This window comes from Lagopus leucura, unplaced genomic scaffold, assembly GCF_019238085.1.
Source record: "Lagopus leucura isolate 7727_CA_CO unplaced genomic scaffold, USGS_WTPT01 Super-Scaffold_100008, whole genome shotgun sequence".
Taxonomy (NCBI): domain Eukaryota; kingdom Metazoa; phylum Chordata; class Aves; order Galliformes; family Phasianidae; genus Lagopus; species Lagopus leucura.
In genome coordinates, this window is record NW_024962265.1 from 21035897 (window position 1) to 21060278 (window position 24382).

A 24382-nucleotide genomic window follows, 5' to 3' on the forward strand; every position below is an offset into this window, starting at 1 on the left:
TTCTTGCTGGATTTATTCTTCTCTTGCATTGAATTTCTCAAACTTCTGTGTTTCAGGTATTATTTTTCTTGTATTTACTTGTCAGCTTCAAAACTACATCTACTTTTTTTCTGAACATCTTTAACGTATTTGTTTTTGTATTGTCTCACTGGATTGTTCATTTTTCAGGACACTGAACACGTCTTATCCCATTTGTACCTATTGACATATGAATGGTACTAGCAACTAAATTACATAAATAAACTAAATAAGCTTAAACATTTAGCTCATTACTTTGCCGACTACTGTAGGATTATAGCTTCCTCAGCATACAGGATTTATTACATTATACATGTTTCTATTTATAGATAAAATAATTGGAAGACTGACCAGGGATCTGCAGGAACGAGGGATTCATTTTTCAGTAATTTATACTGCAGTGAGACCTTCAAGGGTGAGTAATCTTCAGTGCCTAGAACTGTCAAGTGCTTGTCATCTAACAACTGAATGTTTACAGAAGAACGATGTAGCTGATTTTCAAGATTACACATGCAAGCAATCTGTATTATATGAGGTTTTGACCAGAAATGACTCCGTGAGTCTTCATATGCAATAGCTGTATTACAAAACTACTAAAATCATAGAATCATAGAATCACTCAGGTTGGAAAAGACCTTAAAGATCATGAGTCCAATCAGGACCTAACCATACTACCCTAACTCTAACAACCCTCTGCTAGATCGTGTCCCTGAGCAAAAAAAAGATCTAGGAGACTATGTGTTTGCAATGTCTTTAGTTGTCCTTACAAGTTATTTTTAGTGACTATAATGTTTAACAGTTTTTTAATAGTTTTATAGTAAGTTTTATGTGAAGCATTATTGGGCTTTTTCAGGTCAATAAAGATAGAACGTATTTAATTAACTGAAGGCTGCTAATTTAGTCATTTTTAAAGAAACTGGTTTCTTTAGCCAATATTTATATTTACAACTGGAACACAAAGTTTCCACCACCATTGCTGATAGTCAGTACATCATGTATAGATCATCGTATCATGTTAACAGTAAGTAGCAGTGCAGAATAGTTACTTGCATTATCTGTTTTGTATGATGTACAGGTTGTCTTGAAGCAGTATTCACATTTTAATGTAATTAAATGGCTTGAGGAAAACAAAATGCAGTTCACTCTCAAGAGAGGCGTAGGAGGGATGTGCTGCATCCCATAAAGTAGCCACTTTGAATGAAAATTGTCTCATCCAGTGGATAATACAACTGAGCTACTAATACAACGCTTAGTTTAGTTTTTTAATTCAAGCTCAGGATAATGCCAGTTGAAAATACAGAAGTTATGATTTTCTTGGGTTTGGGAACAGGAAAGTAATTACTGAGATTGTCTAGATCTCCAGTGAGCCCTCAGGCAGGATCTTGAGAAGATGGAGGGTTTTCAGGAGGGAATGCTACAAACACTATGAATTGTTTGTAGCTCAAGAATACCTAGAGAACCTGCTTTAAATGGTTCTGAGGTCTGTTTAGCTCACCCGAAAGAAGAGTAAGATTGCACTTCATAAATGATCCTTTTTTGTAAAGCCAAAATTTGTTATGTTTCTCAAAGGTGTCCTGGGTTTGATCAGAAATAACTTGTGTTTTTGCAAGGAAATAGCATATTAAACCTCTAGCTAGGAGTCAGAATAGTCCCTTCAGACTACGGGCAAAAGCTAATGCTATTGAAGAAAAACAGAACTTTCCTCAATCAACCATCCTGTAAAGTAAGCCTACTTCCAGAGGCTTAGTTTTCAAGACCAGGGCTAGAACACATAGACATCAGACCAAGCAGCATGGGGAAGCTCACACTGATACTCTTGTGATGTGCATTTCTTGTGGATAGGAGAGGGTAAGAGTTCTGGACTTCCAAACTCCTTGCTTTCTTTTTTATTTTTCAAATACTGCATTTTTTCTTTTAATGAAGATATGACAAAAATTATTCAGTTATTATGTCTTTTTACTCTTGAAATCAAAAGAGGCATGGGCAATGGGCATTCTTAGCTGAAAACTGCATTTAGAACAATTAGAATGAAAAATACTTTTAATTAATGAAAGAATTGGTATCTAGAGAAGGAATTTTTAGAGTAATTTTATAAGTTTGTTGAATTTTAAAACTATGCAGATTTCAAAAGACTTTCTAAATTAAAATGACTTAGTTTGAGCAACTGAAGCACTTTTAAATAATTAAAGCAATGTATTTTAGATGTTCTGCATTTTAAAAGTAAGCAATTTAAACTTTTCTTAATTCTGTGAACTTAATATCATATAACACTTTTGGAAGCATTTTTATACAATTACTTTAAGTTATTGCAGTGCATTCACAGTTATCAACTTCTGTTCAGGGCTGGGACAGTCAAAATGGAAAGTGCCTTTCAGGGTTCGTCTGTCTGATTTGCATGTAACCTCTTCTTAGTATGTATTACATATCTTTGGTGTGCTTGAACTGTGGAAGATGTGGACTGTTTTGCACCCATATTTTAGAGAACTGATTCCCTCTGCTTAAACTGTAGGCACCATATTCAGTGATCTAGCAATTACAGGGTCACTCCCAAGTGATAACCGAAAACTCAATATGAGAAGTAAAAGGCTTTCATTGTGTGGGAAAAGATTTCACATTACTCAGTACTTTTGAAAATCAATACCAGTCATTTCCTATAAAAGATTTGCATTTGCTAAGTGGGCTTTTTTTTTTCCTGCTGATGAGGAAAATGAGCTTTAAGCATGACATTCTCAAGAATGAAGGAAAAAAAAAAAGATCTCATTCTGATGGGTTAAATTAATTTTATGCAATGAAGCTTCCAAACTCTGAGGTTGTGAGATATTTCTGTCTTGACAGCTATACCTCTGCTGCTGGACAGTTACTGGCTTCATAGCATCTTCTTGTTTCATCCATTCCTTCTTTCCTTGCCTAAAGCAAAGAAAAATAAATGTGAAAAACGCATATATTGGAAAAGATTCCAGACTGGTATTGGCTTTGCAGAAAGTGAATTAGTGAGAAAGGAAGCAAAACTCTCTGATGACTAAGTCCCTATTCTGATCTGATGAGGAAGAGCTGTTCAGTTTAGTCAGTAGCCACAGATCCCTTGGGCTATCTTAGCTATCAGTTAATAACCCCAGTGCATGAAAGAGATTTATTCCACCTGGTTCCTGTTCTGTTCCAGTTTCAGAGCTTGAAGCTGGGAGACAGAATTAAGACCTTGAAACAGAGTCTGTTTGAAACATGGAATGGTTTCACTATTCAGTTGCTGCGGTATAACCGAGCTGCCTTCCTGCAACAAGGCAAGTGCCGTATCTTGTGACCCCTCTCAGATGCTTTGCCCTTGAGGCCTGGCTGAGTTGGGCTGGCACTGAGAGACTGGTTTGTGTCATCTAATTCTGGGCAAGTGAAATGTAAATGTCATCAACCAAGGTTCTATTCACAGTCAAAGGACTGACTGAAATGGTCCTTTTATGGTGTATTTCTTTTGCCTCTTACAGATGATTGCTATAGGATGAGAGGAAGTGCACCCTTTGTCTCTGACAAGCATAATGACAATCGACGTGCTTAGGTCAAGTTTCAACATAGGTGTTTAGTCACAGCACTTTTTGAGCAATAGCTTTAGTATTGTTTTCCATTAAAAAACAGAAGCTTGTTTCAAGATCTGAGGGGTCTCTTTCCAAGACCTTTCTCATCCTTAAAACTCATTTGGTAGCTTAGTTTCTCTGGGAGAATCATCAGAATCCCCCTCCGCAGTCCCAATTCCATTCTTGAATCAGGAAGTCATCTTCCCTCCAGAGGGAGCATTTCCTTTCTTCCTCAGTTCCTGTGAAGACTGAGATGCTGGGAATGGTGGATGCTCTCATCTGGAGAATCAGAACAAGGAGATGTGCTGGCCTAAAGTGCTGTGCACTGGTGTCTCCTGTTGGAGCAGGGAGTTCTTTCTTGTTTCTGAACTCCCTTAGAATTGTAGCGGAGGAGGATGGGAAGAGCTGGGATTCACTCTATCTACTGATAGACTGTGCTACATATCTCTGTTGGTGTGTCACCACCAAATCTTGTTCACCAAGGAAATTACTTCCGTGTTTTCTCATGAAAGCTTACAGAATTCTCATGCCAGTGTCATAAAGGGACTACAATCAGGTTTAGCTTACTTTGAGTCTTGAATGTATGAATTTTAGTGGTTTTGGGAGCTGTGGTCAAAGTCACCCCTCCTTGTGCTGACTGCCAGCTAATTTTTTCGGCTTGTGTTTGTAAACATGACATTGCTTGTTCTGTTGTAACTGGAATGGTTAGAAGACTGTGGTGACTGAAAGGTAGCCCTCAAATTGTGAATCTCATGATGTTTCCCATCCTTCAGGTCTTTGTGTTGTCCATGTCAGGTTTTAGCAAGTTTGCTTCTGAAACTTCTGCAAGACAGTTTTACACTTCCCTAGTTGGACTGAATTCTGAAGAGATGAATATTGCCAACGGGAGGTTTATGGCTACTTCCCAGCTGATGTTCATTTTGTTGACGCCACTTTTTACAGATGCATTGTGAGGTGCTGCTCAAACCTCCTCTACTGCCTCCACGTTTTCAGAGAGTTGCATCTACCGTGGGCTTTTGACTGCTTCACCGTATGAGCTGTCAGCTGTAGATAGCATCTAAGCTTCTTGCCTCTTTGGTCCCACGAAGAGACAAGCAGTCTGAACTACAAGAGCAACCATAAGTAACATGGGCAGCACAAATGGTTGACTCTTCAGAAAGTTTCTTGAAGGTGTAGATTCTCAGGTGATACAGAAACGAGCCTTGGTTTAAAAAGAGTTGGAAAAGATTTTATCTTTTTTGGCAAGCATCTGTGGTTCTATTTTCTTTGTTTCTGCTTTTTACCTACTGCATTTTTTTTCAAGTGCATTTTGCAGTGCTGCATCTTCTACTGGCATGCAGCTGCTCTCTTTCTTTCACCATGCTGAGGAGACTAAACACTGCAACCCCACTGACTTCACAGCTTCTGATTAATGAAGTGCTTTAAATTGTTAAATATAATGAAACATTATAATGGGAGCTTTTCTGTGAGCCAAATGTTGGAAAAGTGCTTATAATACCACTTACTGAAGTTGGGGTTGTAGAGTAGATGCCCTCATGCATCATTAAATAGGGGAAGAATCTTAATCATTTACTTTTGTGTTTTTCACATTTGAAAAAGCAATTATAGATTGACATAGTATAATAAAGCATTAAGGCTTCCAACATAAAAGAAGAAACACATGAATTCTTCATCCTTAAGCCTTCTCTCTCTTTATAAGTCCATTATAATAAAAAATAAACTTTAACTTATAGATGAAGAATATGCACTTAATTATTTCTAGCTAACTCAGTTTTTTTTCAACTTAGATGAGGTAGAGTCTTTTTAAATAATTACAGAAGATCTGCTTAAAGCTGGTTGAAGCCAGTTATGTGTTGCTTTAGACCAAAAAAAAAAAGAACAAAACATTTAGCCAAATTAGTGTGGAAATTCAGTGCTAGGGATGTGAAAAATTCTAGCCAGAAATTCTGTATAATTTGTTCCATTTGTTAGTGGGGAACTGCAAGGTAGTGTTTTACCTTTAACACTAGACTCTGCTACTGTTGTGTAGACATCAGCGTTAAGAATAACTTAATTTAAACATATTTTGCAAGCTTTGCTTCCATTTTTATGTTTATATATATAAGTACATTGACTTCACTGAGAAATGAAAGGCAGCACAGAACTAAACTATTACTCTTATCTGACGATTATAGTCTTTTATCTTTTCAGTTTCTAACTTTTAAGATACAGGCGGATTCCATGGAAACAATATTAGAAATCTTCAGGGCATCTGAAATTAAGGACCAAGAAAACTGGGATGTCTGAAAAGAAAAAGCCAGAAATCTGTAAAATGTAGATTGAAGAACTGCCAAGAAAACTCGTAAAAATACATTAATCTACAGTTAGAGGTCATCAAAATGATAATCAAATAAAAATTGAGTCTAATACTAAAATAAAATAGGATAAATGGAATACATAATAACAAGCAAGCATACTGATATAGCATTTTGGCAGCATGTTAAAAACTTTGTAGAAGGAAAATATCAGGATAGAGATGTTTTTGGAATGACAGATTGGCAAAGGACAGCTTTTTAAAGTTTGAAATCAAGAGAGAAAGATAAGCATTCTAGGATTTCCTGTAGTGTTTTAGAAGACAGGTTGTACATAGCATCCAGCTGATGTGATTTGAATGTAAAGTTTTTTAATCCTAAAACTGAAACAGTTCATGTATCTGTGATGCAGTCAGTTGCCCAGTTATCCTCTAATTATGTTGACTGATTCTTAGTTAGAATGCAAACTGTTCAAACATAATATATTAAAAGTTCAAACTAAATGTATAAAATTGTTTTTGAAAGATCACCTCTTTCCCCTTGCACTTCTCCTCAAATAAAACTGTCCCAAATTTCATCATGATTAACCATAGAGTGGAAGACTGTTGAAAGTAATAAAACTGTTCTTCAAAAAGTGAACATCTTGTATGCGTACAGAAAATGGGAAGGAATGTAAATTCTTGCATGATAAGTGTGAAGTTATAAGGCAGATGTTCTTAGAAATAATGTACAAAAGATATAAAAAATATGGAAGTACTGTAGGCAGGAATGCTTTCAGTGAGTATTGGTTCTAATCAGAATGAGGAAATCTGAAAAGTAAGTGACAGTACAAAGCCAAGTGAATCTCTGTGTTGATAATCTTGGTGATGGAACACAGAGAGGTTCTCACTTCAAAGACTTTTTCAGTAATCATCCAGTCTCTTCTGTAGTTACTGAGTTGGTAGAATAGATTTCAGAATAAATCAATAAAATAGTTTTGTATCAGAAAAGTAAGGTAATTTTGACCTGGGTTCTAAGAAAAATAAAATAAGGGACTGCCGAACTATGATTTCTAATGACTAAATTATTCATTATAATTTATATAACACATATATGTACTTACATGCTACAGGAGCTGCCTGGTATTACATGTTTTTTTAAAAGAGGTTCCATATTTCTGGAGAATGCAACCAGGAAGCCTATCTCCTGTAATGGTCAAGCTGGCTAAAATATAGTAGTAATTATGTGGCTACAAGAGGACAATATAGAGTGGATTCAACATTCTTTGAGATGCATAATATACACAGGAGGAGTGATCCTGTTGCTGCAGTAAAAATGGGGTTACTTGAGAGCAGAAATAAAAAGAAAATAATTGAAGGTAGGAATCATGGATAAAAATAAAGGATCGGTGTTTATAATGGGGAGTAATTATCAATCAGTAGAATTACATAGAGATGTGCTGTTCCTCAGAGACACTGTCAGTATGGAAGGGGGCCAAAATCTAAGGGCCCTGCAGCTTGTCGATGTACTGATGAGTTAGAGAAACAACTCGCAGCATTGTGTTACTGTGTGATAAAATGACAGATGAAATCCAGTGTACTGGAAAGTGACACATGAAGAAAGCCTTAAATATGCACATTTCACTGTGGTGAGAGGCTGCTATTTCTCAGAAGAGAGATTATGGTGTGACTGTGGGCGCACCTCTTGGAGCATCACAGTGCTCAACACTGAGAAGAATAGCAAGCAGAAAGTTAGGAATTGTTTGGAAAGGAAGAGAGTAAAGCAGTAAGCGTCATTTATTTTACTGTGTAAGTCCTTGGTGAGTGCAAGTCTGTGAGTGACATAGTACATGAAATTCTGGCCACCCCATCTCCAAAGGGATACATTAGAAGTCTGTACCAGACATAAATATTTCATCTAGAAAAAGCAACTTTTCAAGGAGAAATAATAAATAAAAACACCAGTAACATGGAGAAGTTAAACAGGAAATAATTGTTAACTCTGTCTACTGTTGATGATGATCAGAACTTACAGACTGCAGTCAGGAATTCAGGAGCATCAAGTTCCTTAAAACAAACAAAATAAACTGATTTTCACATTACTTATCTTTGGATGACAAGAGTATGTAGGTTGCTCTGAAAGTAATGCCTCCTATTTATTTCCGTGGAAATTACAACAGATAAGAAGAGCACAGTAACCCAGTAACAGAATTTGATCAAGCAAATTCTCAGCTACAAAACACTATTTTTTTTGCCAGCAATAAACAAGAGCCTGCATTCTGCGCTCGTAAAAATCTGCACCAGTGGAGGTGACCCACTGTCACTGCTACTGAAATGCACCATCCACTGCCTCACTGTGCTCACATCCACTGTATGGTCTCAAAAAAAATTCAGCAAGCGTCAGTTAATGGCATGAAGGAATGCAATGACATCTCTGCTCCATTGGCGCTTCCATGTCAGGCACCATTTTGTCAGACTGCCCCTCTGCTGCCATCTGTCACCCAGCAACAACATGTAATGGAGTACTGGCAGAAAGGTTCAGCCTCTACTACCGTACCACCAACGTCCACCTCTGACTTTGTTGACCAACATAATAAAAGATGAGGCATTGCTTTCAAAGCAGCACTTGAACATTGCTTTCTGTGATTTGGTAAACTAACAGAAGAAAGTCAGGAAGGAAGGAAGGATGGAAGGAAGAGCCCATGTTCATTTGAAATGTAGCCTTCAACTCTGAAAGTCTCTATTGCAAGATGTCAGGAATCAAGGAGGGTATACTGGGATAATTGTTTTTATGTAATTTTTTCTTATTCTTCATCATCCAATTATGATCAGTAGCACTGGAAGGGAGGTTGATGGACCTTTGATCACACAGACTGTGGCTGGTTTTGTGTCGTTACCTGGTGATGGCAGGTTGGGATATTCACATAGCATTTTTCTGTAACAAGGATGTAAAAGGTAATATGTAATATATTTAACTAGCCAGAAGAGGCAGCCAACAGACTAAAAAAAGCTCTGCAAAAGGAAGTTTACGGACTTTCGTTCTCATGCTTGCCTGTGGACATTGAGGTTCACATGCACAATCTTCAGAGGTAAACATGCATTCCAATTTTGAAGAAGTGAGAGATTAGAAATGGGAAACCAATCCCATCCACCATGAGAATCACAGTGTTGGTGTCTCCTCACAGTATATTCCTGTGTCTGAAGAGCAAGGAGTTCTGTGCTGTAGGACAAGAGTGCTCATGCCTGTGGTTGAAGCACCAACCAGCACTTCCCATGTTCCTTTCCTCTGTAGGAAGTTAAAGCAAAAGCTTTTGTATCCTGCATCATTTGATTTCTAGTGTTGTCTGTGCTAAAGAGAGCTATTAGAAAGACAACGACACCCTTCACCAGCACGTGAGAAAAATTTGCCAGCAGTCAGTAAGATGCATATAACCCTGATATCCCTGGAAGTTTTTGTGATCTAATGGTTAGAGGCAGTTTAACAAACCCCTAAATCTTAGTGCATCCAATCTGTAACACAGTTACAACTAATTAGAAGAAATTTGAATTGTTTCATTTTCATTTCTTCTGGCATATTGTATTTCATCGTTCCCTTCATTTTAGAAGTTAATTTATTCACTTTATATAGTGCAACAGAATGTTACAATTTTAAAAATTCAGTGTTTTTTGGTAGGGAGACATTTTGCGGAGCAGTTCTAGATATTTGTGCATGTACTAGTTGTGTTTTCTCTCTTACCCTGTCTGAGATCCACTGAAGTATTAGTATTAGATTTGATCCAAAGCCATCACCTAATGCCCTTCTGCCCTTAGAAGCAGGCAGAAGGATAGGCCATCATTACTCAAGCACAGCCATTGTACATACACAGCTATTACTTCTTAAGTTCAGCATGCACACCTCTAAAATTAGAGGAGATGATAATTAATAATGAAGCATTTTTATGACTTTAGCAGAGAAGTATGTCCTTGCTTCTGATGGATAGCTCTACTGAAATGCTCTCTCTAGAAGTTACTTTTATTAAATACTACAGGCTTTTCCATAAAAATCTATTCACCTGGAACTGCATGCAAACCTTTATTCACAAAGATTGTACATTAGAGCATTAGCAGACAAAGCTACAAATTAGATCAGGTCAGTAATAAAATACTGCCTGTTACAGAAATGCCTGTGTAGTGGAAGTTTTTCCTTTCCAAGGACCATGCTTACTTGTGCCTTGTAGCTGACAGCATTGGATTCAGTAGAATTTCAGTCAGATAATAAATGGTATCTTTCTTGCTACCGTTTTGGCTTAGAAAGTTGTCAAACTTGGAAAACAAACAAAAAAAAGACAAGGAACCCATACTTTTCCTGCCAAAATGCCATAGGCATCTTGTTTAATTTGTTAATGGAGGCATTATTGTAATGTGGTACCTGACATCAGATTTAATATTACATGGCATGTTTTGTTCCGTCCTTGTCATTTTTCTAACACCTCAATGTTTACAATTTTAGCCACTTTGCAGCTGTTCTTCTCTGATGGGATTTCTGTTTTAACTCAAATGATTGAGTCATTTCACAGATAGATATTTAATGATTCATAAGCAGCAGCATCCTCTGTTTTAGTGTGGTACAGCATGTAAGTTAAACCCCTGGTATTCTAACAGCAAGATAGCTCTGCCTCTGGGGCTTTCAGATGAAACACTGACAAAATCCTGGAACAGAATAAGGAGAATTTCTTGCCTTACGTTGAGCAGGACTATTGCAAGTCCTGAGTTTGCAACAGTGAAGAGGCAAAGTAGGATATGAAAAGGCTGGATGTTGTGTTGAGGGACATGGTTTAGTGGGAGCTACTGGGAATAGGTGAACGGTTGGACTGGATGATCTTGAAGGTCTTTTCCAACCTTGGTGATTCTATGATTCTATGATTCTATGAATATTATATCCTACTTTGCCTCTTCACTGTTGCAAACTCTTACCTTCTTCTCAGTATATGCGTTCTTTATGAACCTAATTATCTTCCTTTTGACTGCTCCACAGTTCTTCTCAGGGTGTGAACTGCCATCAGGAGCAATTGGTGATTGGACCAAATCCCCAGACAGGCTTGGAATTGTCTGGGTAGGGGGTAAGAACAGTGCTAGGCGTGGGGTTACTAAAGCGACCTCTCTGTAGTGCTGGAAGGGCATTGGTCTTTTGTTTTCTGATACACCTCACCGTACAAAGTTCAGTTTTTCAAAGTTTATCAAGGTGTGTTGAAGGTCAGTAACTAACAGCCCCAGAGGGGGCAGTTACAACCAACTGCTGGCAGTGCTTGTATGGGCTGGAGAGTGGCAGGAGATGAAGGAAACTATGAAGGTGAGATTGATGATGCAAGCTTAGTTGTGTTAACTGGGTGAATTAACTAAGTTTTCATGGAAATACAGCTTTTTGAGGCAAACCTGTAATGTTTCATTTAAGTTTATCAAGAAAAAAAAGAAGTGTGCTAATCTTCTAACATGCGTGGCTCTTAGTTCTTATCTTAGAACTAAGACTTTTTCTAGACTTTCTGATGTGGATTGCATTTATATATATACCTTCCAGCTACATGCAACTGTCAGAAAAAATTAAGTGGATCACTGAGTAAAAGAAAACAGAGTAGAAAGTAAACACTTTTTAATTGATTTTCTGTAAAAAAAAAAAGCTTGTTTCAGCTTCCACGTTCAAAAAAATATGCAGTTTGCTTGAATTATTGGCCTTTGCCTTTTGATTCATCAAAACTAGACAGACAGTGCCAGATTCCCCTCACAAGTTCCTTCACTGCAAGTTCTGAGTTTCTCCGAAAGAGTTGTGACAAGCAGATGGAGATGCTGGAAGCAAAGAATGTCATTGTCACATGGAACACAGTATTTTTATAGGGACCATCTGAAAAACATACCAGTATTTGGACTTTCATTCATTACAGACAAACCCAAGGAGTAGTAAGAATAATATGTAAATTTTAAAGCAAAAAAATAATTTCATTGAAGTGTAAGTAAAAATGTAAGTGTTGCATATAATACTATCATACTGTCCACATCTCTTTCTTCAGTCAGGAGATAGGCTTTCCTGTTTTGCAGATTAGTCATCCAAAGTGCTGTGGGCTCAAAATTTTAAGTGGAGGAAAAGAGGCACTTATGGATGTTCATGTTTCTAATTCTCCTGTGATTACTTTACACTGGAGAAAAAAACAGTGTTGGCAACTTTTCCAGCCCTGGTAGTGATGCATTTTACCCTGTCTGCGTATTTCAGTGATGTAGCCCACCAGACCCCTGTCTAATCTCAGTCCAACCTTCATTACATATCTCTTTCTTCTTCCTGCAGCAGAGACTCTTCATCCTTTTTCACATCTCCCATGGCAACTTGGATTCTATATACAGATATAAGAAAGTGGGGAAAACAGTTAGATGGAGTGGGTATTCCCCGTAGCAGTCTAAGACTAATGTAAAATTTGCAGCTTCTTTTATCTATACAGCAGAATTGCCTGAGATCAGGCTGGAGATATTGGCATCAGCATATTGCTTGAACAATAAATCTGGTAGATTCTTTGCAGGATTAAATCTAGGTTATATAGAAATTCTCTGTACTTTCCCCCCCTATTTTGTATTCAAGTTTAAAAAATTTGGTTAGCTAAAATGATTCAAGTGAGTTTTAACAATTTGATAGATGACCAGGACATTGTTTTCATTGGAATAATTGCATTTGGGGTGGTTGTCATAAGTGAAATATAAGTGGTGAATTTAAGTGTCGCCATTCTTTCCAGTGCTACACACTCTGTTTTACACATATTTCGTTGTACTGTTTCATACATGCTGTGTTTTACTTTCTAAAATCAAGAGTTTTTTTATGGACCAGTTCCTGTTCTTCCAGAAGTTAGCTGAAAAAGTGTAGTATAAAGATCATTTAAAAGTTGGAGCAATAAACAGGAAATACTGCAGTTTCCTTCAGAAAAATTGAGACTACTATGGATGGTGTTTGTGGATATGCTTGTTAGCCTATGTACACAAAACGTTCCATGCCTCATTTTAAGGACTTTTAAATGGAATGATCATCTCAAGTGCTGCATCTCAGCGCATTTCCCTGCTCTGGGTTCTGGTAAGTGCATGGCTGGCCAGAACCATGGCTAACTATGGTTCTGATGGACTAGCTCATTCACCTCTGCACCATATTAAACTGCACAGGCTGGCCATGCACTTGGTAAACATAAGTAAGAAATCTTGTACAGCCCAGTGCTGCAAAAGGACAGACCTGTGAAGAAACACATCTAGCCATAAACATACTGAATAACACTGCAGATTATGTTTGTATAGGCCACTGAGCTGAGCAGTTATATTGCAGTTCTATTGTCCCTTCTAACCAGAGATATCAAAACGTCACAACAATGCTATCAATTATAGAGCCTTATCTCTTAGAGTCATGTTTATACTTTCACTTTTCCTATGTCCCAGCCTCACTTTTGTGAAGAATTCTGGGAGATGAGATGCAGAATAGCAGATCATAGTCCCTGAGCTGTTTGGGTTGCTAATAGAAGCATTCGTGGCTGGTGAAGGAGGCATCAGGTGATAATGTGAACCAGTAAGCTTGGTCATATATCCCGCAAGGCACTAAAGTGTTAGTAATCATTGTTAATAAATGATTGCCATTGATATAATAACCTCATTTCTGTGCATTCTTTTTTTTCCCCTGCTCTGTGAGAATATTAATAAAAATGTGAAAAAGAAGCTAAGAACTCCACTGAGCAAAAGGACACGCTACTCAGTTTTATTCAGATGTCTTGATTAGGCTTACAGCTGCTTTACAAAGGTGTGAAATGGCATGCAGTTCACTTCAGAGTGCTAGCTTCAGTGGTGTAATGAATTTCTACCAACTGCTGAACTGGAAAGGAAAAGGAGAAAGTAGGATTATATCTTAGAATTTTCACTTCTCTCTTTTTTTTGGTGAGGAGCCCATTCCATTTTCAGCAATGCTAATTAAACTTGCTTTGGAAACAGGATTCCTGCTGTGCATTGTTAAGTATGACCACTTAAAGCTCCTTTTGGTCCTTCTGCAAACACCACTAGATCTGTGTTCTACACTAGCTTTGTGTTCTACATCTAGATCCAACTGAAGATCCTTGCAGCCAGCTGGGATAAGAATGAGATTTCTGAGTAAGGAGTTGTCTGCTTCAAAGTATGTTTTTGATCTGCTGAATCCCGTTCTTCCATGAGCCAGCCTTCTACACAGTGCACTTGGATCTTCATACTTTGTGTAATTCTTTCTGCATACATACATATGTGAACACTACAGGCAACCAAGTCTATACTTATCCCACGTATTGTTATAGTTCACTGTCTTGCTCCAATTTAAAGGAGGGAGATGAGGTTCTTTTAGTATCTGTATACCCAGCATGAGATTAAGAAACAACGGTTCAAATGTTGGTCCAACCAGTTTATTTTAAATCCTAATCAGGGAGACGGGGAAGGGAAGGAGGGCGATAGAAAAGGTAGGAAAGAAGCAAGAATTGCGTAAAGTGGGGATAGTCACCACCAGGAAACAGCAGTGGTCCTGTTGCACGGCGTTTGAAGGTCTGAGGCAAAAGCAGCAGGGGAGGAGAGCAGCAGTGTGGCTGGCCTTGGGCAGCAAGCAAATAGCAAGAAGTCGCAGAGCCAATCCTGGAGGAAGCAGCAGCACTCCGGTAGCAGGCCCAGGAGAGTCCGTCAGCATGCAGGAATTCTGTAGTGAGGAATCTGATGGCAGACACCTTTGTTCTTCAGCATCGTGGTAGAGCGCAGAGCAAGTCCAGGAGGGAGAGAGGCAGGTTGTGAGGCTTCTCATGGCAGAAACCTCTTCTTCATGAGAAATCTGTTGCCAGAAAATCTAAACCTCGTGATTGTAGGTCCCCATTTTATCCATTTTATCCATTTTTCTGCCTACATTACATCCCTGGGTGCTTGAGCAGGGATGAGCTGAGACGGCCATGATCCTTGAGATAAGTCCACACAAAAGACCGCTTCACGGCCATTAAGCTGCAGCTCATCTCTCTCTCGTTGCCCCTGGCCTTGTCCATCTGTGTCCCTCAGACAAAGGATCTTGCAGCCATTGCCCAGGACTTGTCCATCAGTGTTCTCCAGACAAAGGATTTCTCAACCCTTGCCCAGGACTTGTTCATCTGTGTCCCCAGCAAGCTTTGAGACACTGATTGTAAAAGAATAATATGCTTAGATTTTGAATTAGATGATATTTCTTTTAAAGTTTGTTTCTCCTGTTACTTGTTACTTAGAACAACTTTTCTGTATAGTGTTTCCCTGAAAAGAAGCATGTTACCAGCCTGCTAGCTTGTTCAGTGTGCTTTGGTGATTCTGGTCAGTTTGAAGCTTTTATTTAGGGAAAAAATTGTTGACAGGAAGTGTGCCTGAGTAAAAAATGTAAGGACTTGGATCTCTCAATCCAAAGTGCTTACTCTAGTTTATATACGGATGGATGGAAAAGGATTTTTCTATACCAAGTTTCTAAATGTTTCCAAATCTACGCAGTGCACATTTTTACCTGTTTTGTTCTGTTGGTAACTGTTTTGTCTTTACCTCATGCTGTTGGCACTGAAAAGATGTAATGTGGAAGGAAAGAACAATTTGAAAATTTAGTTTTGTTTCTGATAACACCAGCACGTGCAATTACTTGGGATTTCTGCAGTTTTAAGATATGTAAGCTTTACTGAATTAATATGCAAGTTGTAAAATATCAGGTGATCTAAGTATGGATAGAAACTTCAAATTTGAAAAACCACCTTGAAGTTGTGATACCCTGCTGCCTTCAAAAGAGATAGTTAAAGGAGCAAGAAAGGTTCATTCAAATGAGCTTCTGGTAATTCCTGATAAGCTAGACATCTCTACTGGAAATGTTCAGAAGATTCTGAAAACAGACATGTCACCCAACAAACATTCCTGGTAAAAATGCAGTTTAAACATCAGTTCAGCTGCAGCAGCACAGAAATGTTATCTCTGTCACTTTTAGTAATAAGGAATGAATGTCAAAATTAGTTGCAGGTAGGTGAGATAATTTGCGACTGAGTATGAAAGACTGTAGTTACTCCATCAAAGTTCGCATTTGAATTTGAACTTACTCAAAATCTTTTGCTACTTTGAACCAAGTTCTTTTTTTGTTTAGTACTATTTCTGATGTAATGTCTGTATAGGTGATGGACAGACATGGATCTGAGAGTTCACACATTGTATTGGTAGGTCAATTCATACTGAATCACAGAATTTCAGGGATTGGAAGGGATGTCTAGAGATGATTGAGTCCTACCTCCCTGCTCTGCTAAAGCAGGTTCCCTGCAGTGGATTGCACAGGAAAGTGTCCAAAATATCTCCATAAAAGGAGACTCACAACTTCTCTGGGTAGCCTGTTACAGTGCTCTGTCACTGTCATTGTAAAGAAGTTCTTGCGTATATTTGTTGGAACTTTCCGTGTTGCAGTTTTTGGCCATTCCTCCTTGTTCTTGCATCATCCAATTGCCTCTTGCACTTTAGATATTTATAAACATTTATCAGATCCACTCTTGGTATTCTGTTCTCCAGGCTGAACAGCCCCAGGTCTCTCAACCTCTTCTCATACCGGAGATGCTTCAAATCGTTTTGTCATCTTTGTTGCCCTCTGCTAGGCTCTTGTTAGCATTTCCCTGTCTTTCTTGAACCTAGGAGCCCAGAACTGGATGCAGTACTCTGGATGCCTCACCAGGACAGAGTATAGGGGGAAGATCACTTCCTGCTAGCCGCACTCCTTTTTAATGCACCCCAGGATGCCATTGGCCTTCTCGGCCAATTCAAACAGTAGGAATAACAAAAAGCAGTAAAAAAAAAATGTGCAGTTTGTTTAGTAGGTAGGAAATTATGTCCTAACAATGTGGGGCCTCTATCTTTTGAAGTACAGGAACCCAGCCTTTGAACATTTTGGAGGAAGCCTTTCACATCATGCCTCCTGGTCTAGTATTTATGATGTCTACATCTTTAGATGACTTAGGACAGAATCATACAGAAGCACAGAATGGTTGTGGCTGGTAGGGACGTCTGGGTCCATCTGCACCAACCGCTGCTCTATCAGGGACACACAGAGCAGATTGCCCAGGTGGCTTTTGAAGATCTCCAATGGGGAGACTGCACAGCCTTTGGGCAGCCTGCACCAGTGCTCCATCACCCACATGGTACAGAAATGCAGTTAGAACCTCCAGTCTTTGTTTGTGCCCATTGCCTCTTGTCCTGGCACTGCACACCACAGAAAAGAGAATGTCCTCTTTGCGTGCCCCCTTCAGGTATGTATACACATTGATGAGATCACCACAAGACTTTTCTAGACTGGACAGGCCCAGTGCTCTCAGTCTTTCTTTACAGGAGAGTTGTTCCAGTCCCTTCAGCATCTCTTTCCAGTAACTCCATGTCTTACATCTACTAGGGAGGGGGCAGAACTGGACGTAGCACTCCAGGCATGGCCTTAGTAGTGCTGAGAAGAAGGGAAAGATCCCCTCTCTTGACCTTCTGGGGATACTTTGCGTAATGCAGCCCAGGATTGGCCTTCTTTGTGGCAAGGGTCCATTGCTGTCAGTGTTCAGCTTGGTGTCCACCTTGACTCTCAGCTTCTTTTTTGCCTTCCAGCTGGGCAACTCCCAGTGTGCCCTGGTATCTGGGGCTGTTCTTTGTCTGGTGCAGAATTTGTACTTCACTGTGATGAACTTGCTGAGGTTTTAGTCAGACTTTAGTCAGGTTTAGGCTATTTCTCCAGCCTGTCCAATTTCCTCTGGAGGGCAGCACAATCCACTGGTGTACCAGAGAATTAATCCAAGGTACATCCAGTCTGCTCAGGAAAAAAAGGAGAGATAGCTTGAGATTTAAATGGAACACAGAGTTAGCCAAATGCAACACCAAAAGCGAGATGATATTTTAAAATAGTACAGAGAGGGGCAAAAAAAGCAACAAATACAGTAACAAAATGGAAATAATAAAAACCTTGAAAAGTTCAAATTCAGAACCAGAGATAACTGGTAACTGCTTGACATTCTACTTTTTTAGAGATCAAAATATTGATAGGCTATAGATTTGTGCCAATGGTTTATAGGTTTGCTCAAAATAAGTTTGAGCAAAGACATTCCTTCTGCTTGTTCATGATTTTTCTAAGCCTGATTCTGGAAAGAACATATTTGTTCACCGATCTTGAATTCTGATATTTATCATTACCATGAGCCTGCAGCTCAGATTTTTGATGCAGTATTTTTTAGCTGAACTGATGTACTGGCAGGGCTGGGGCTGGACTAGTGGTGATGTTGCTGTCTGTGTTGAAGCTGTGATGTTATATCAATTTAAAAAAACATAAGAAACTGACCTTTTTCACAGGAACAAAAGGAAAATGGAAATTTCAGTAAAAGGAATGGAAATGTGCTTATTCTTGGCTGAGACATGAATACTGAGTGATCTCTGATATGCTACAACAAAACCAGAGCAAGCAGCATTATCTGCTGTTGTCCTGGGACCAGCACCACAGCATACAGCAGCTTTCTAGCATCATTTTTAGAAAGATGCCTTGTGATAAACATTGTAATGGTCTCTCATATTAAAAAATTGCAATTGTGCATTCAGCTTGGGGTCCTGTCAAGAGCTCTGCTGATGGTACATTAAATGTAGATGCAGTTCAAGCTGTTGAGGCAAATTCTATTCCAGATACCAAGTATTTGTCTTTGGAGTGCTCCGATCACATGGCTACAGTGCCTTCCCCTCCTCTGATGTTACACTGGGCTCATGATTCAGGCTTAAATTTGTAAGTGACCCAGAAGTATTTTTTATATCCCCTCTCACTTTGAGTTTTGTCTTTGAAATACAGCCCCTAAATATTTTTGGGCTCTTTTCTTTGTGTATCAGAATAAGCTAATAATAAGATAATAAGTTATTATCTGGTTCTTATACTGTATATTCTGTATTTTATTTTGTTTTGCTTTTAATGGAAGCTGAGATTTTATGTAGTTTTGTGATTCCAACATCACAGATCATAGTACCAGTATGGAGTCAAGGACTGGGATACAACCCAAAAAGTGGAAGGAAGCGTAATCTTCTTCCTCATTCCCCCCTTCTCTGAAAGCATGGAATGACCTTTTGTTTCCTGTTGCTGTTCCAACAAGAGCAACAACTGCACAGAGCTGTGGTTACAGAACCCTAATGTTAGAGATGAAAAGGAGCAATGGACAAGATCAGGACACTTTGTATTCTTACTGATAGTTACACGGTTAAGTGATAGTTAAGTTCACACTTAAATATAGCCATGTACAAGTCAAGAAGTGCAAGACTGAAAAAAAGCATAACCATCTGTTGAACTGTTATCCAAAAATCTTGCTTCTGAACTAATGCAAAATGTAGCCTGTATTCTGCAGTTTCATTACCATTCATAATTTCAGCCAATTAAATTTTATTTCCCAGTATTTTATGTTTGGGTTTTTTTTTACATGTATTTGCAAGCATTCAATTTCTATATGTTTGTATTTTCAGATATATAAAATGGCCCCAAATCTTTTTTCTTGTCCCTAGCCATTCTGTTTCAGAACAGCCAACAGTAAGCCAGCCAACAAAACAAATGAATAATTTTGGATCTGTTTGCTTTGAAAAAAAATCAGCATGTCTGTGCATCAAAATGTAGCCAGTTCGGCTAGCTTTCTCCTTTCCAAGAGAAATGATTACAAACTAGATCAAAGGGAAAAATCTTGTCCAAGCTTCTACTGTAGGTTCAGTTAGGAACCATAGTGTTCAATTGAGATCTAAGGCAGTGTCAGTTGCACCCTTTCTTTCCCCCATATCTTGTTTGATCTTGTCTTGTGATTGTTCATTGTAAATCTGAGGTCAGAAATGCCATTGATAAATCCAGGCAAATGACAGTGACTCGCAGTACGTACAGTTCAGATTAGGTAAAGCTGAAGGGGGCACCAAACAAAATACAATGTAATGGTTGAGAGCACTGCTTCTATGAATTGTTTCTAAAAAATCTGATTGATTTACAAAAATTTAGTGTAAATATAATCAATGTCTCAAGGAAGTATCTGTTCATTTACAGCTCAGCATGGAATATACGTTATGGGGAGAGCAGTTTTAATTCAGTAAACTCATGCTTGTGCAGCCACAAAAGGAAACTTAAACAGAGAGATGGGGACGTTTGGGGAGAGCTGCCCGCCCCAAGCTGCAGGATGCTGCAAGGAGCCATTGCTGTCCTCAGCCTTCCAGCAGCTCCTAGGCTGTGTATCTATCTCAGACCCTCTCCTTCCAGCCTCAGGACTGAGCTTTTCTTGAATTGCTACTTTCTGATTTTGAACATGCTAAATTGCCTCAGCCATGGGTACCTCGTACACCTGCAGGCTGACAGGATGAATATACCTGGGGGACGTTCCTCCAGAGAGGGGACACTTTCAGGCTCCTGTTTGGTGGTGTTGTGCTTCCTACCTAGCAGTGCACATAAGGACTGCTGTTCATCTGAAACTTTCTCTGTTTTCAGTCACAAATATGACTGACACAAAGCTCACTTTTAGAAATGTGCCTGGCAAGCTGTGTTGCCTCCCTTCTTCAGCATGAGCAAATTGGTTAAAACAGGTGTAGTCGGGGAAAACGAATGGATTTCTTAGTCCCTGACACCCCTACTTTACAGGTAAATGCTCTTCTGGTTTATATGCTTTTTCTGAGACCAAAGGGAATCTTCATGTGAAAGCTTCATGTCAAAGGTACTGGCAGCAGAGCAGTAGAAATAAAGCTGCAGTCTCCTGTTGATATCCTAATGGCTTTCTTTTTATTTTAAGATACTTTAGACTAATCCCCAAACTCAGCCCAATCACAGTCTCCAATGCAGCATTGTTTTCAGCTATTACCAGGTGGTTTTTAAAGCCCTCCTTAGATGATATGCGGGGCCCACATAGTGAAGTCAATTGTTAGACAGGATATAATTTAGACTTCAGCTCTTCCTCTCAGTTTGAAATAAAATGATTACATTTCAGGAGAGCCTAAGGGAAGATTAAAAGTTTTATATCAAAAGTTGAATATTTTCTTTTGTTGTGCACTCTTCTTTTAAAGGAAATGGTATTCATTTAAAATAATGCGTGTTCTGATGTATTTGAAAAGGCACTGCTCTGCATTAAAAAGAAATTCATAAAGTATGCATGTATAGGAGAGGAAGATTGCAATCTTCATTTGAGTGTTTAGTTAAAGGATTTCTACTCAACCCATTCTGCTTTGTTCCTAGAATGAGATGGCTATCTGCAAAGACACATTGTAAATAACAGATGTCCCACAGTGTTTAGAGGGCAGCAGTTAATGTAACAAATTTTTTGGGGGGCTTCTCTACAGTCGGATTATAAAGTGGTATGATAGCTTCTCTTTCAAACTGGAAAAAAAAGTCCTTACCTATCTTTGAACTTGTTAGATATGGTTTGAGACAGTAGATCAACACACTTACACTTCTGGTAACTCCTGTGACACTTCTCATTTCTTATATTCTAAAGTTATCCAGGGGCAAAGGCCACTAGTAGGATATCAAGTTGTAAAGCTGATGCACGTGTTAAAAATAAATGGCATAGTACAGGTATGAGTAAAAAGTGAAGACATGAACAAAAAGATAAAGTTTTTATCCAGTACAACCAGATAGCTTTTACTGTTGGTATCAGAGGGGCTCTTTTTAGCAAAGATGCCCTAGGCACATTTGCAAGAAGGCACCAATTAAAGGAATTCCTTGAAGCTTCCTTAAAGCAAATGTATCTGTAGTGAAGTCTCTTATAAAAGTTCGCCTTCTCATCCAACTGAGTATACATTTTCCTCCAGAAACCATCAGAAGAGCCTAAATACAGAACTGCAGTGGTTTACTGGCTTGCTTATTAGAATGAAGAGTGTAAAACCTGTTCCTGTTATCAAGGAGCATGGTCACTGAACTGTTAAGTTAAAATTTTCTTGTGATCACAGAAGAGATGAAATTATTTCACTATATTGTTTGTAATCTAATTATTTATATGTTAACAGAAATGGATGCTACCGTCTTAAGGCAGCACTAGCGTAGTTTTATATTCATTTGTCTCATATAAGGGGTACGCATTTTACTCACCTGACATGGGAACCAAAGTCAATACCACCCAGTTAGCCACCATGCTGCCCATTAAAAAGGCAGACAATTGCAAATATTAAGTTTAAATGCAGATTTAAGAAGGATAGAGGTTCACTGTGTTCAGTTCAGATTGGATGGGGCCCTGGGCAGCCTGGTCTAGCATTAAATGGAGAGGTTGGTGGCCCTGCGTGTGGCAGGGGGGTTGGAGATTCATGATCCTTGAGGTCCCTTCCAACCCTGGCCATTCTGTGATTCTGTGTGATTCTGTGAGTTCTCTCTCAAAGGTTATGAAGTGTTAATGTGCTGTTATTCCAGATTTCTAGAAAACCTGATGTGATGTGGAAATTAAGGCGACAGTTAATGGCTACTGAAGAAGACGACGATTCCTCATATCCACCTCTGAATGTGACCACTGGAAATAATACGTGCATCCTTTTCTATGCTAGTAATTTTAGCCTTGTTGTCAATGGTTCAGTTTTAATAGAATTGACAAAAGCGACGTTTGTTACCCGGAGTGTGGATATTTCTTCCTCTACGTGCTCAGACGCCAACACAACGTGAGTAGAACAAGAAATTTTAAATTTCATATACATATTGTTCTGGAAGTTAATAGAGCAATGGAAAGAATAAAAACTTAATTTTCTTCTACTAAAGCATGCAAAATAAAAAAATATTAAATTTAATATTCTTGTACAAAGAAGATTGAGTCAAGACCACAACAATTTTTCAGATGCCTCCTCTACATTTGCTCTTTTTTCCTTCTGCATTATTTAGTTGCTTGCTTGTTTATGTTTGGTCCAAATGGGTTTCTCTGTGCCCAATCTTGCCATCACAGAGATCTCCACTAGCATTAACGAGATTATTGTTTCATTGTAAAATTCCCTTGAAGTGCAGTATTGCCGTTTGGTAGGTGGTACTTCAGTTGGAAATACATTAATGAAACATGATCTCTGCTTTCATTTGTTTTGAAGCACCTGCTCTTGGTTAAAAAAAAAAAGAAAAACGGCTATAGAAATATTTTGTCATATTTTTCTGTGTGCTTTCTGTACTGTGAACCTTTTCTACATGACTTTTGTAATTGCCTATTGATTTAGAATATTCCTTCTGATTGAAATGTCACAGGGATTTAATTAAGGCTGACTACTCTAACATTAAAAATCTTTTTCTTACTCTTAGACTGTCATTAAAATACACAAAGCCAGTGAATGGAATCAACAGCCTAGAGATAAGGTAACTTATGATTTATTCTTAAATAAATCTTTGTGATGTACGAAGCCCATTTGTAAGTTAAGACAAAGAAAAAAAGTGGTGAAAAGGTTATTAAAATCACGGCTTTGTTTTTTATTGCTGAGGAGTTATCATATACTAAGGAGTATCTAAGCATGCTCAGGTAAAGTTCTGAAAAATAGTGTAAACAATCATTCTGTAAGACAGTGGCACACAAAACATCATATTTTGATGGTAGGGTCAGAACAGGATTTCCCTTCTTAGGGAAATCAAACTTTAATTTAGAAATAGTTCTAGGAGCTGAAGTCTGCTTCCCTTGCCAGGCTTGTGTTTCAACCTGATATGGATTACCAGTGTATTCTTTCAGAGTTAGCCTGTGGCTAATGAGGGCTGCAAAAACTGATAATTTTTCTGCTCTGTGGATGATGGCAAGAGGAAGCTTCTTCCACTGTAAGAAGGGAAGAGAATATATAATAGGGAAGAGAAAATGAAGAAACAGGAAGACTTGGGATGAAAACTCAAACAGAAAACATGCTGCTTTTACTTTTGCTGGGGGACTCCAGGATAGCATCTGTACTGCTGTGAGAATTGCCATACAGCTACTGGTCCACTAACCTCAGTTCTTTCCTCAGCAGCAGGAACAGCAGTTAAATGTTTTCCGTCAGAGGCAATGTGGCCTGCTCTTTTCATTTCACTTTATCTCCTGCTTAAAGAGACAGTCATGTCATTTTAGGCCTCTACTAGCTCCCATAATACAGTATTGCATGGTATATAATATGTACTTAACAGAACCAGAACAGTCCATTGACCTTTTCATGATTCGGGAAGACTTTATTTACTTTGCTCATCCCAGCATGTCTGTTCTCAAGAACTAAAACCCACAGAGATACATTATAACTTCTGTTCTCCCCTTCTGGTTCATTTCAATTACATTTGCTGTTGAAGATGACTTCTTAGGAAGATTACATTCTGCCTCAGTAGACAGGACATGAGCAGGGCAAAGAGGTGAGAAGGAACAGAAGACAAAGCCATAACTGCATTATTTTTTCTCTATAAAGGTCATTTAATAAAATAAAATGATACCAGACAGGATCATGGTTAAATAGCTCAATTTGTTTCTCTTTAAGCTCAATAAACTCTAACCTCAGCAGTGTAAACTCAATCGGAGCGTGTCCTTACCACCCCAAGCCTACCACGTTATGCTGAGCAGCTAGGCATATCCCACCT

The 24382-nt window shown here is 38.6% G+C and overlaps 1 protein-coding gene across 1 annotated transcript in view; it reads left to right on the forward strand.

The window, feature by feature from the left end:
- Positions 1-24382, forward strand: part of LOC122180741 (V-type proton ATPase subunit S1-like) — a 51037-nt gene that overhangs the window by 19012 nt on the left and 7643 nt on the right. The window contains exons 6-8 of the mRNA XM_042872604.1: positions 348-433; positions 22244-22485; positions 23105-23158. Coding sequence (XP_042728538.1) covers positions 348-433; positions 22244-22485; positions 23105-23158 — 382 coding nt within the window. The remainder of the gene's footprint in view (positions 1-347; positions 434-22243; positions 22486-23104; positions 23159-24382) is intronic.